At 51.0% G+C, this 11,648-nt stretch overlaps 4 protein-coding genes across 4 annotated transcripts; 1 reads left to right on the top strand and 3 right to left on the bottom strand.

Annotated features, from left to right (window-relative positions):
* Positions 1-1,059: 1,059 nt before the first annotated feature.
* Positions 1,060-2,729, top strand: LOC100284544 (protein transport protein SEC61 gamma subunit). The gene is made up of 3 exons (NM_001157439.2): positions 1,060-1,283; positions 1,393-1,522; positions 2,566-2,729. The coding sequence occupies exons 1-2, from the start codon at positions 1,190-1,192 to the stop codon at positions 1,506-1,508; spliced, it is 210 nt and encodes a 69-aa protein (NP_001150911.1). The 5' UTR covers positions 1,060-1,189; the 3' UTR covers positions 1,509-1,522; positions 2,566-2,729.
* Positions 2,730-3,015: 286 nt separating this feature from the next.
* LOC100272450 (protein CYPRO4) lies at positions 3,016-6,695 on the bottom strand. The gene is made up of 2 exons (NM_001359722.1): positions 4,908-6,695; positions 3,016-3,607 (listed from the first exon to the last, which is right to left on the bottom strand). Exons 1-2 carry the CDS (start codon positions 6,591-6,593, stop codon positions 3,326-3,328), a joined length of 1,968 nt encoding a protein of 655 aa, NP_001346651.1. The 5' UTR covers positions 6,594-6,695; the 3' UTR covers positions 3,016-3,325.
* A 1,218-nt stretch (positions 6,696-7,913) lies between these two features.
* Positions 7,914-9,229, bottom strand: LOC103654866 (glucan endo-1,3-beta-glucosidase, acidic isoform-like). The gene has a single exon (XM_008681686.4). It carries the CDS (start codon positions 8,986-8,988, stop codon positions 7,963-7,965), a length of 1,026 nt encoding a protein of 341 aa, XP_008679908.1. The 5' UTR covers positions 8,989-9,229; the 3' UTR covers positions 7,914-7,962.
* A 1,566-nt stretch (positions 9,230-10,795) lies between these two features.
* LOC100281123 (RING-H2 finger protein ATL2L) lies at positions 10,796-11,648 on the bottom strand. Its single transcript, NM_001154042.1, has one exon. The coding sequence runs from the start codon at positions 11,560-11,562 to the stop codon at positions 10,990-10,992; it is 573 nt and encodes a 190-aa protein (NP_001147514.1). The 5' UTR covers positions 11,563-11,648; the 3' UTR covers positions 10,796-10,989.

Genomic DNA, 11,648 nt, shown 5'->3' on the forward strand with positions numbered 1-11,648 from the left:
GTGTGTTGCTAATCCCTCCCTTGCTCCGTGTTTCTTTGTGAATTTCAAGTGTAAGGGCGAGAGGCTCCAAGTTGTGGAGATTCCTCGCAAACGGGATTGAGAAAAAGCAAGCAAAACACCGTGGTATTCAAGTGGGTCTTTGGACCGCTTGAGAGGGGTTGATTGCAACCCTCGTCCGTTGGGACGCCACAATGTGGAGTAGGCAAGCGTTGGTCTTGGCCGAACCACGGGATAACCACCGTGCCATCTCTGTGATTGATCTTGTTGGTTATTGTGTTTTGTTGAAGATTCCTCTCTAGCCACTTGGCAGTTATTGTGCTAACACTTAACCAAGTTTTTTGTGGCCTAAGTTTTAAGTGTTACAGGATGACCTATTCACCCCCCCCCTCTAGGTGCTCTCAGGCATGCGTAGGTGGGGAGGAGCTCGGGGCGATGGAGTCATCGATGCACGGGCAGGCGCGGGCTGGGGCCATGGGGCGTCACGGGGTGTGGACGCCCTCGAGGACTTGGGGACTGCCGGAGGAGTGGGGGCGGGGTCGCTGGAGCGAGATTGCCGGCGGCGCGAGGGTCACGGAGGCTGGGGGCGTGCGTAGAGGTGGAGCCACGGTGTAGGATGCAGATGCGAGATTTGGGGGCGCGGACGCACGGGTGGAGGCCGGAGGCGCCAGAGCGGGGCACGGCGGATCCGAGGATGGCGGGGTCCAGGGCTCCACCGAGGATGGCGGGGTCCAGGGCGGGTGGATCCGAGGATGCCGGAGGCGCTAGGGCGGGCGGTGGGCAGGGGCCGCGGGCGTTGATGGCGCCGAGGCAGAACAGGGCGCCTGTGGACGCCTACAATAGGGACTTAAGGAGTAGTAGAGATATGTTTCCCCCCAAATGTAATGCAGAAATAGTTTTTTTTGAAAAATGTTAAATCTAATACTGTAGATATTAGATTTGTATTATGAATAATAAAATAGTTTACTTGATATAAACAAACAATAAAATAATCCAAAAAGGATTAGAAAAAAGAAGATAAATAGCAAACAAAATTCGGAAAGAAAACGAACATTGAGCTCCAAAATTTCAGCACTCATCCGCCTCGTGAAAGGCAGAGCACGCGCAAAAGCCACCACCGCGTCGTCGTCTCCAAGCAAGCGAAGAGCGCCTCCCCTCCCCCTCGAGATCTTCTCTCCCTCCCCGCGCCGCTATGGACGCTGTTGACTCGGTGGTCGACCCGCTCCGCGAGTTCGCCAAGGACAGCATCCGCCTCGTCAAGCGCTGCCACAAGCCCGACCGCAAGGGTAACTGCTAAGTGCTAAACCCCAGATACCCCCCTGCCCCCGTATGTTGCTGGCTGGCTCCGAGATCGGACCGGATCTGACGGGCCGCGCTTCGGTTCGATTCGCGCAGAGTTCACCAAGGTCGCCGCGCGCACTGCGATCGGCTTCATCGTCATGGGATTCGTCGGCTTCTTTGTCAAGCTCATCTTCATCCCCATCAACAACATCATCGTCGGCTCCGGCTGATCCATGCCCCTCAGGTATACTTTCCAGCCACGTCTCTCCCCCTGCCCTGGCGTCCACTGGACGTGCGCAATTCGGTAGATCTCTTGGATCGAACCGCATGCTTAGGATAAAATTCGTTACTGTTACATCTTGGTGTGTAAACTGTTCTGCCGTGATTGGTTTTGTGTGGGACACTGGATGTGCGCAATTCAGTAGATCTCTTGGATCGATCCACATGCTTAGATAATTCGTTACTACTGTTACATCTTGTTGTGTAAAAAATTGCTCTGCCGAGATTGGGTTGTGTGGGACTGTGAGGATTTTGGTTAGGTGGTTGGAGATTAGCTGGGCGGGAATTCAGCGTAGGTTTTTAGCTGTTGTATTTAATACTACAGTGACTAATAGCAGTGTGTTTGGTGTTTAGCTGTTGTCTTTAATAGACAGTGGCTATGAGAAATGCACAGTGACTAGTCTTGGTTTCTATTAAATCACCTGGGTTGGACTAAGCTAGAATATGAACTTACGAGTTACGATGATAGAGATAGACAATGAAAATATAGATATATTTTCGCAAATAGCACTTGATCTGAACATGGAATATGATAGTCAAGCCTTTAACTACTGACATCTGTAACCTCCCATTGTAAACCAATATGGTACATTGCTAGTATTGCATAATGTCCCCCGAATGACCTTGCGTTGTGTATTTCCCAAATGCTGGATTTTTTTATGGATTTTACTGAGATTACCAAGTTCTTTTTTTTTCAATCCGCTGATGCTCCGTGTTTTCTGGAGTTCGATGCTTCCTTCTATTCCCTCCTCCCAAGTCCGAACGAGTGTAAGTATGTAACAAAACGATGCTGGGTTTATGTACAGTGTAATCATGGTCTCGGTTAACTATTTTGCCATGAAAAAAAAATGGATGTGTTCTGTGAACTGATCGACACCATTATCAGCTGAAACTTGCAGCCCCAAATTTCTATTCCACGACCGACCTTTAGATGAGCAATCTCATGTTCCGTTCTGTGACCTGATTGACACCATTGTTATTTCTAACGCTGTTTTCTTGGCTTTGCAGGAGTGGACAATGGCGTCTCCGCCTTGGAGGCGCAGCTCTGGCATCCGGAAAGCAGTTTGTTTAGGTGAAGGACGAGTCCCGTGGTAGACCTGTAACTCTTGGTTGGGTCTTTCTCGATTGCTTTCTAGTGCGGCATGGACGCATCGTTCATAATTCCCCTTTTAGGGCTTGTTCGGTTACATCAATCCAGAAGGGTATTGGAGGGGTTTAATTTCCCTTCTAGTCATTTTTGATTATGAGAGAATTTAATCTCCTCCGATCCCCTTCTGAATTGGTGTAACCGAACATGCCCTTATTGGTGCACCATACGCCTGCTAGAGTGGACGTGACCACAATCATAACACCTATACCTAGCACTACAGAAGACCATGATGGCCTACTGTCGAATAAACTCGTCCGAAAGGGTAGAGCAACACCTTTTCGACCACCATCGTAGTCTGACATAATCCATAGTTAACAATTATTTTAATCAAACAACTTTCAGCTTTCTTACAACCATTAGCCACTTCCTCACAGCTAAATCAGATTGTTCAGCAATATGTAGCTAACCCAACAGACACTACCATCCCCTCTTCAACGTTGCGTATCGACTCAACACAGCAAATCACTAATTAATTTGAACCAACTTAGAAGGCAATGGAACAGGCAACCGTCGCACAAACAATTGCTTAACAAAATGTTACCAGATCACCGGAGGCCGAGGAGCCAAGGGGAACGCGTCGGCCGGCAGCGAAGTTGCGGGGCGGAGCAAGGAGGCTAGTTAGTGCCTGCTGGATATGCTGAAGGAGGTGACCTTCATGGGCGTGGCCACCACCAGTGGAGCCTCCGGGGAGTCGCTGACCGAGTACTTGTCGTGCATGAAGCGGCTGGCCACGATGGACTCGTCCTTGGGGATCACCTTGTAGCAATAGCAGCTCTTCAGCCCCTCCTGGTACTGGTAGCACTCGTGGTGGCTGTTCTTCACCTGCAGGAAGTTCCACACCACGCTGTACTTCCCCACCGTCGCCACTAGATGCCGCTCCTGCTTCCCGTTCTCCGTCACCTGCGCAACAATCATTGGACGAGAGCTCAAATGCCAACAAATGCACATGTCCGCTCATGCTGGGTGGTGGGTAACTGGTTTTTTTTTTGTTAAATCAGAGAACAGAGTTTGGGGTGTTTCTAGCTGCCGGAAATACATTAACCATTTGAGATCGCAGGGCTGATCCAAGATGTGCTAGATGTTTCGTTAGCATAGGTTTTCTAGTTTATCTGAGAACCACGAACATTAAAGTTCACAGCGTATCAGTAGTTCAAAACAGAAACAGCTCAAACAATATGCACCACTGAACCGCATCCAAATGGTACAAAGAAGCATAGAAGGTGGCTCTTAACAATACATGCATCACGTGCATGTGCGGGATATCAGCGTCAAATCTGGATGGTGGGTCCTAGGTGCTCAGGCGATAAACTCAATTTTAAGATTTTAAGAAATGAAGTATTTAGAAACACCATCAATGAAAAGGTAGATAAATTTGTGGTGGATACATGGCTCTGCTAGTTTGATAATGGCCATCGAAATGATTCTAGAATCAAAACTGAATTGAATGCCTTGAGCGGTATTATACAACATAACACTGTTTTTCTAGCATGATCTTTCATGACAACTGAAAGTAAGTTAACATCTGTGGAACTTAAGAAGCAACACTCCTTAGCAGTAACAGACATGCATCAGTCATGGCATCCTAGAGTAATCAAAGTTTAACATCAACAAACGAACAGCAGTATGGCACACAACTGTAAAACTGCAGAAGACATGTATTCAAATCAAGGATGTAATTAAATTAAACAGGGGAAAAGACGGAACATTGTAAGCCAAGCCACATAAGGGCTTGTTCGGTTAGCTCTCAATCCATGTGGATTGAGCGGGATTGGATGGGTTTGAATCCCAAACAGCTCAAACTTCTTCACAATTTTTTCCAATCCCATCCAATCCATGTGTATTGGGAATAACCGAACAAGCCCTAACAGGATCTGCCACCAATATAGAATCGAACTACTTCTACATGATGCACAAATTAGACAATATAAATTGATAATTGCAGGTCACTAAATATAGCAGTTTAACCAACACTGTCAGTCAGTTTTGATCACGCATAATACCAAAATGGCAAAATGCTATCAAACAACAACAACAACAAAGCCTTTTCAGTCACAAATCGAGCTGAAACCCAACATGAACCTCTAGTTACGAATTACGATTAACCAAAATGCTACCAGAGAAATGCATAATCTTCTGTGTGGTGAACGGTGGTAAATCTGAACAAAAGTCCATAATAAAAGAAGTGGCAATATATACTCACCCAAGAGAATCTTCCCTCCCTGAACCTGTTGTTTGCTCCTGCTAGATGAGAGTCCAGTGGGTTGAGCTTCAGCAGCCTTGGAGCAGCAATACGGTTCCCCATTCTACCACTAAACCCAGTCTTCTCCTTTCCATCTTTGTCGATGAAGATGGTGCATACAAGAATCAGGTACGCATCTGTTGTCCCAAGAATCCACTTCCCATCATATGTCACGTCGACATGGGTAATGGGCGAACCCAACCCAGGAAAGGCTGTCTTTGCCATCCTCATAGAGCTCTTAGAATACAAGCGAATTTTCCCATCTAATGATCCAACAACAATTGAACCATCACCAGTTGAAGCAAAGCACTGAAAGTTTGTCCCCCGGGAGAACTGATGCCCCTGAGTCCACTGCAACACTGGCGATTCAGTCGCACTTGCCAACTTCTGTACAATGCCCCTGCGATCTCTCATATCCCACCGGCACAACTGGTTGTCATCCAGTCCCAAGAAGGTGGACTCAGACGAATCCAGCTGAGCACCTTTGCTATCATTGGTGATATCCCTCATGTTAATATCTGCTCCATCCTTCTCAAACTTCCATTCTGAAACCACCTTCCCCGTCTCAATGTCCAACTGATGCACCCCCTTGGCGTGTGGCTTTCCATCAGTGGCTGGGCTCATCAGAAGCATGTTGGTCTCGGCCCGCATAAGAAGAGCCTTTTTCGGTGTCGAGAAGTTTGTGCTCCCTCCAGAAAACTTCACGGACATGCCCTTTCCATGTATCCCATGCTCGAAATTCCTCACGACCTCAATGCCCTTGTCTCCAACAAGGAAACTGTTGTCCAGCGCGCCAAGCGCAAGGCTCTTGATTCCACTTCCTTCCTCGACGGGCTCCTCAAACTCCCGCAGATCCTCCAGCACGGCCTTCAGTAGCGGTGTCCGCGGGGGCATCGGGCTGCCCTTGGGGCCCGGGGAGAAGCCGTCGGTGGCGTCCTCCCATATCGACTCGTCGCCGTCCTCCGGGCGCGCCCACGCCGCGAAGTCCTTCCCGAATACCTTGGCGCGGCCCTCGTCCGTGGCGGCGACGCCGTAGCTGTTCTCAAACATACAGCTGTGGTGCTTCGCGCAGAAGTCGCCGAAGCCGTCGGAGTGCAGGAACTTGAGGGCCCATACGCCGTCGGCGACGAAATCCACCCGGCGCTGCGCGGGGAAGGCCTTGAGCTGCAGCTCGGGCCCGACCCTGGCCCGGATCTTCGAGCCCACGACGAGGCACCACGGCCCGCCGGCGGCGGGGGCGTCGTCATCCTCGTCGTCGCCGTCGCCGGCGCCGGCGCCGGCGCGCACGAAGGAGGCGGCGGCGAGGCGGTCGGAGACGATCCACTTGGCGGAGGGAGAGGAGCCGCCGATGTGGAGGTAGAGCTTGACGGCGTTGAGCGCGGCGGGGTTAGCGCTGGGGGTGGGCCCGGAGCTAGGGTTCGGGGAGATGGGCTCGTTGTACTTGAGGTGGAGCTGGCGGAGGTGGCGGTCGATGGCGTCGATGGAGGCGGGGGTAGCCGCCCCTGCGCCGCTGGCTAACTTGGAGGAGACGGAGGCCGGGGGAGGCGTGCCGTAGTCGGAGGAGTTGTCGGAAGCCCGGGGGGACTCGGCGTCCTCGGAGTCAGAGTCGGATAGGTCGAGGTCCTCGCGGCTGTGCGAACCCCCCATGGCGGCGGCGGCTGCGGCGGTTGGTTTCGGCGAGAAGGTGAGGATGGAGGAGCGGAGGAGGAGCGTGCGGGAAATTGAAATTTGGGGGCGGTGATGGAAGAGATGGGGGCCCCCTTGGCCGTTTTGCGCTGCTGCGACTGCAAGTTTGCAACTTGCAAGTGGGAGGAGAGATCTGGGAAGCGAATAGTCCCCCAGGCCATGATTGAAGACCAAACGGCCGTTGCATTGCACTGATTCAAAATGTTCAAATTGAAGTAGCACATCGTCAGTCACTCTCACTTGCGCCACTGTTCCATCCATCCACTTGTTCCAGGATGTGATGTGAACTCAGAGTTAACAGGTGACTTTAAAAATAGCTATATACTCCATGTAGTCTAAATTATATAAAAAAACATCTTGATTTTCTCTCACAGTGAGTGAGTTGAATGTACTATAGATTTAGGCATATAACAAAGGGAGCAGAAAGTTAACTGACTCAAGATTACTGATTCGATCCTCTTGAGAGCAAAAACGTTTGGAGGAGGTTGCATTCGGTCTTGTAAATCAAATACAAACAAGAAATAAATCTAGACAAATTTGGACTAGATAAGCAAAACCTAGTCAAAATAGGCTCAAGCCAGTTTTCCTAGGCTTTCTATGTGGCCTTGTACAAACCAGACATGCCACTGATTTTGTCTGTCCAAACTCCAAACTTCAATCCATCCCAAACTCCTCGAAAATCAATCTAGTACCTTTTTCCTAACTTAGCTCTTTCAACCTTCTAATGTACAGCACAACACCTCACTTGATGGGATTCATTGGCGTTGGGTCTTAGAAAGTGTTCGCTGTTCGCGAGCTTTTAAGAATGGGCATCTACATTGCATGGCCAACACCTCTTTGGTGCTTGACTGTGTGTGTTCTAAATAGGAGGTGTGATAGGAGATGGAATAGAAGATGTGCTGAAAAAAGCCTTATGTTCTCTTGACCGCAATGAAATTATAAAGTCAACTTAAATTATACACTGTTACAAATTGCACGATGAAATCATCGCTTCCACAAATATGCTTATTACATCTATTTATGTTTTAGTGTCATCATGGGCTATATGGGCTGGCTAATAATTGCTCCGTTCTTTTTTTTATTTATTGTGTTTTTGTTTAAAAATGAGCTAGCAGGTGATAAATATTCGAGAATGGTGTAGTAGTATTTTTATGTACTATCACTACATAAATTGGCTTTCCAAAAAGGTTTTTTTAATATTGCTTAATATTATTTAATTTTGTTTTCATGTAGACATACGAACCTGCGTGCATTTCTACTGGTTTTAACAAAAAGTGCACATCACCAATTTTGGAACATTGAAGAGAGAACGAGATTGATGATCCTGCTGTTATGGGTTGACAAAATCGATGGGGTACGCGAGCGATCTGTCCTTGTTGAACAAGCCGAAGTGCCGCCGCGTCTCGTCGTCTCCAAGCTTCTGGTCCTCGTTGAACGTGGCGAATATGTAGGCCTCTATGGGCCCGGGGCGCTTCGGCGTGCCCTGGCCGACGTGGTTGATGAGGTTCTGGCTGTAGGCCTGCGAGTTGGTCGTGTTGGCCGCGTCGCTCCCGGCCGACGGCCACCCGCTCTCCGACACGACGACGGTGACGTTCCCGGCCCCGGCGTTCTCCAGCGCGGAGTAGAAGCAGTCGACCATCGCATCGAACAGGCTGTCGTAGCTGTACCCGCCGTCTTGCACCACCACCGTGCCGGCGGGCATGGCGAGGAGCGCGTAGTTGATGTCGACGGCGCCCGGGTCGCTGATGTACGAGTAGTAGGGGTACAGGTTGGCCAGCAGCGGCGCGCCGGTGCTCTGCAGGTACCGCGCGACGCGCGCCATGTAGCCCGCAGACGGAGCGAAGGTGCCCGCGGAGGGCGGGAAGCTGCTGCCGACCACGTCTATCGCCACCGCCGTGGACACCTTGATGTCGTCGGCGAGGCCGGCCGCGGAGAGCGCGCGGTCGAGGTTGCGCATGGCGGGCAGCAGGACGCGCCCCCCCGCGACGACCTCGTTCCCGACGGCGATGTAGCGGAACTGGACGGCCGGGAAGGCCAGCACGTAGCTCTGGACCCAGGCGGCGGCGGCCGAGGGGCGCGAGGCGAGGCCGCCCACGTCCGCGTTGGGGACGCCCACGGTGACGGCGATGCCCGAGCCGCTCAGCGCCTGGAGCACGTCGGTGTCCGGGGAGTAGATGCGCATCGAGTCGATGCCGTTGTCCTTGTACAGCTGCACCACGTCGCTCGCCGACGGCAGGTCGTCGCCGTTCATGCCGTAGCACACGCCGATGGATCGCACACCTGCAGGAATGGTTGCAAGTGCTCCAAGAACCAGTGCCAGTGCAGCCATGGGAAGGAGGACAGCTTGCTTCGCCATCTTCTTCAGTTGCAGCTAGCACGCAAGCCCGACTGCTCAGACTGAATACTACGGCATCTCGGGACAATATTTTGCTGCAACTATATGCTAACCATTATTATTATATAATAAGCCGTGGTAGATACGGCTACACTTATTCTGCATATATACAATTCACCGAGGCGTCCGTCCGTCAATATTGCCCGACTGACCGGGCTGGGCTCTCGTGGAATTCTAGCGACTCTGCTGACCTGACCAGCTGACCTCGCGCGCGGCACGCGGTTTCGTCCTGACCATTGCCATGTTGCTTTCTTCTTGGACCGGTGTTTGGTTCCAATAATTAAAGTTTAGTGTGTATTATATGGAATGTTTGAATACTTATTATAAGTATTAAATATAGTCTATTATAAAATTTATTATATAGTTGAAGACTAATCAACGACAAAAATCTATTAAGATTACTTAATCTATGATTAGTCAATGTTTACTGTAGTATCATGGCCTAATTAGGTTTAATAAGTTCATATTAGTACACTGTAATCCTTACATATAATTAGTTTTATTATTAAATTATATTTAATAATTCTAAGAGAGAGACTAAAAATTTAGTAAATGGGGCCGCGAACAATCATCGTTCTTTCGACGTGTGGGTGTTCATTGTTTCACGGCACGGCGGGAGGGCACAACCTCAGTGGAAAAGAACAGTGAAATATGCAATAGAGCGTTTTAGTTCACTATGATATATAGATTATGTTTGGGATTGGTCTACTATATCAAATTTAGCTCTGCTCTACCAACTCTACTAGAGCAGCTGTACTCTAGAGTTCGATAATATCTTAATTTGTTTGGCTTATAAACTAGCTCTAACTTCAAAAAAATTGACACTGTTGAAAAACATCTATATTAATCTTACAATGTTTGGCTTATAAACTACCCATGGTCTGGCGCGGGGACGTGGAAGAGTGAATCATATCATCAGCGCGGTCCAGAATTGACCAGACATGTGTCCAAGATATGGGAGGACATGCATGTGGTACGCTACTCGTTCATTACATGAGAATGATTTTCATTCAGTGCGTTGAGAAAACGATCTTCTCGGCGCGTTAGGTAGTGTTTGGTTGAAGAGCCAAGTAGAACGGAGTCGTTCTATCCCAGTTTTGTTGCTGTTTGGTTACAAAGTAACTAGAACGGAATGACTCCAATTAGAGAATATTCTCCTCAGATCCGGAACCATTCCGCTCCAAAAAATCAACCGAACGGAGTCGCTCCGTTCCCATCCCGCTCTCACAGTCACGCTCCGCTCCGTTCCGTTCACTCTGCAACCAAACAAAAAACAGAGCCACTCCGTTCCAGATTACCAAACACAGAACAGAGCGGCTCCGTTCCGAGAATCAGGGATGGATCGGCTCCGTTCTACTTGACTCCTCAACCAAACACTGCCTTAGTAAGTGCCCAGATTATCCCAAATCAGCTGGGCCCGGTTCAACAACATAATTTATGTACGGCCCCAAACGTGCAGAAGACAAAAAGAAACAGGTAGCAGCTGGAAATAAATGGGTCAAGAATATACAGTTCCCAACAAAAAAGATCCGGACCACGTGACACGTCGGATTCGATCAATCGATCACCAGTTCAAATATATAACTTTTTTTTTCAGCTTCCTACATCAGCAGAAACATCACGTCCAATCCAATTCTATCGTTGGCAGTGGCAGGTACCATTCCTCATTGATACGTTGGGTCCCCGCCGGACACGGACTGTTGGAGAGCAGCACACCAATCCTTAATGCATCATGCAATGTACGTAACACGTTGCAACTCAAGAAAGATTTTGCATCGAATAGTTAATTCTCTGAGGGATGGTAAAGTTCCATGGGTGGTGGGTGGGTTCATCCTCTTTCTCTCTCTCTCCCCCATGCGTTCCTCTTCACAGTCTTTTTACACACAACAAGAGCACGGAAGCTTTTTGATACAGAGTGTAGTGTCTGTGTCCCAAACCTGCGTGCTCACGCGATTCGCGGCGTCAGCCTTCGCTCATCGGGACGGGGACGGCGACGGCGGCGCGGCAGACGGGGCAGGCGGGCGTCCTGGCGAGCCACGGGTCGACGCAGGCGGCGTGGAACGCGTGCGCGCAGGCCGGCATCGCGCGCCACCGCTCCCCGGCGCGCGCGGCCTCGAGGCACACGGCGCACGCGCACGAGCACGAGGGGGAGGAGCAGGCGGCCTCATCGTCACCGTTGCCGTTGGCGCGCGGGGAGGAGGGGGAGGGGAAGGTGAAGCTCGGAAGGCGGTGGATGTCGGCGGGCGAGAGCCCCGCGCGGAGAGACTGAGGCGGCGGCGGCGAGGGGGCAGGGTCGAGCGACGGGACGCGGTAGCGGCTGCCGCCGCGGTGGCGGGATGCGCGCGCGGCGAGGACGAGGACGAGGAGGAGCAGGGCGGACGCGGCGGCGAAGAGGAAGAAGACCGCGAGCGCGAACGGCTGCACGGCGAGCGAGAGGAGGCGCGCGCCCGCGCGCTGGCGCTCGCGGGGCCCGTGCTTGTTGGCTTCTCCTCCCGGTCCCGGGGCGAGCTCGCCGGCTGGAGCGGGCGTGGCCATTCGGGTGAGGCGGGGCGGTCGGCGTCCTTGGCCGGCGTGGCTGGCTCGGGCGTTCCACGCTGCGGGGTGTGGAGTGTGGACTCGAA

Source organism: Zea mays, chromosome 4 (assembly GCF_902167145.1).
Source record: "Zea mays cultivar B73 chromosome 4, Zm-B73-REFERENCE-NAM-5.0, whole genome shotgun sequence".
In the NCBI taxonomy this organism is placed as follows: domain Eukaryota; kingdom Viridiplantae; phylum Streptophyta; class Magnoliopsida; order Poales; family Poaceae; genus Zea; species Zea mays.

Coding starts and splice junctions, on each gene's coding strand:
- LOC100272450 (NM_001359722.1), bottom strand. CDS start 6,593: ATGGGGGGTTCGCACAGCCGCGAGGACCTCGACCTATCCGACTCTGAC. Junction 3,608..4,907: donor GGGAGGGAAGATTCTCTTGG/GTGAGTATATAT, acceptor ATTGTTGCGCAG/GTGACGGAGAACGGGAAGCA.
- LOC100284544 (NM_001157439.2), top strand. CDS start 1,190: ATGGACGCTGTTGACTCGGTGGTCGACCCGCTCCGCGAGTTCGCCAAG. Junction 1,284..1,392: donor CCACAAGCCCGACCGCAAGG/GTAACTGCTAAG, acceptor CGATTCGCGCAG/AGTTCACCAAGGTCGCCGCG.
- LOC103654866 (XM_008681686.4), bottom strand. CDS start 8,988: ATGGCGAAGCAAGCTGTCCTCCTTCCCATGGCTGCACTGGCACTGGTT.
- LOC100281123 (NM_001154042.1), bottom strand. CDS start 11,562: ATGGCCACGCCCGCTCCAGCCGGCGAGCTCGCCCCGGGACCGGGAGGA.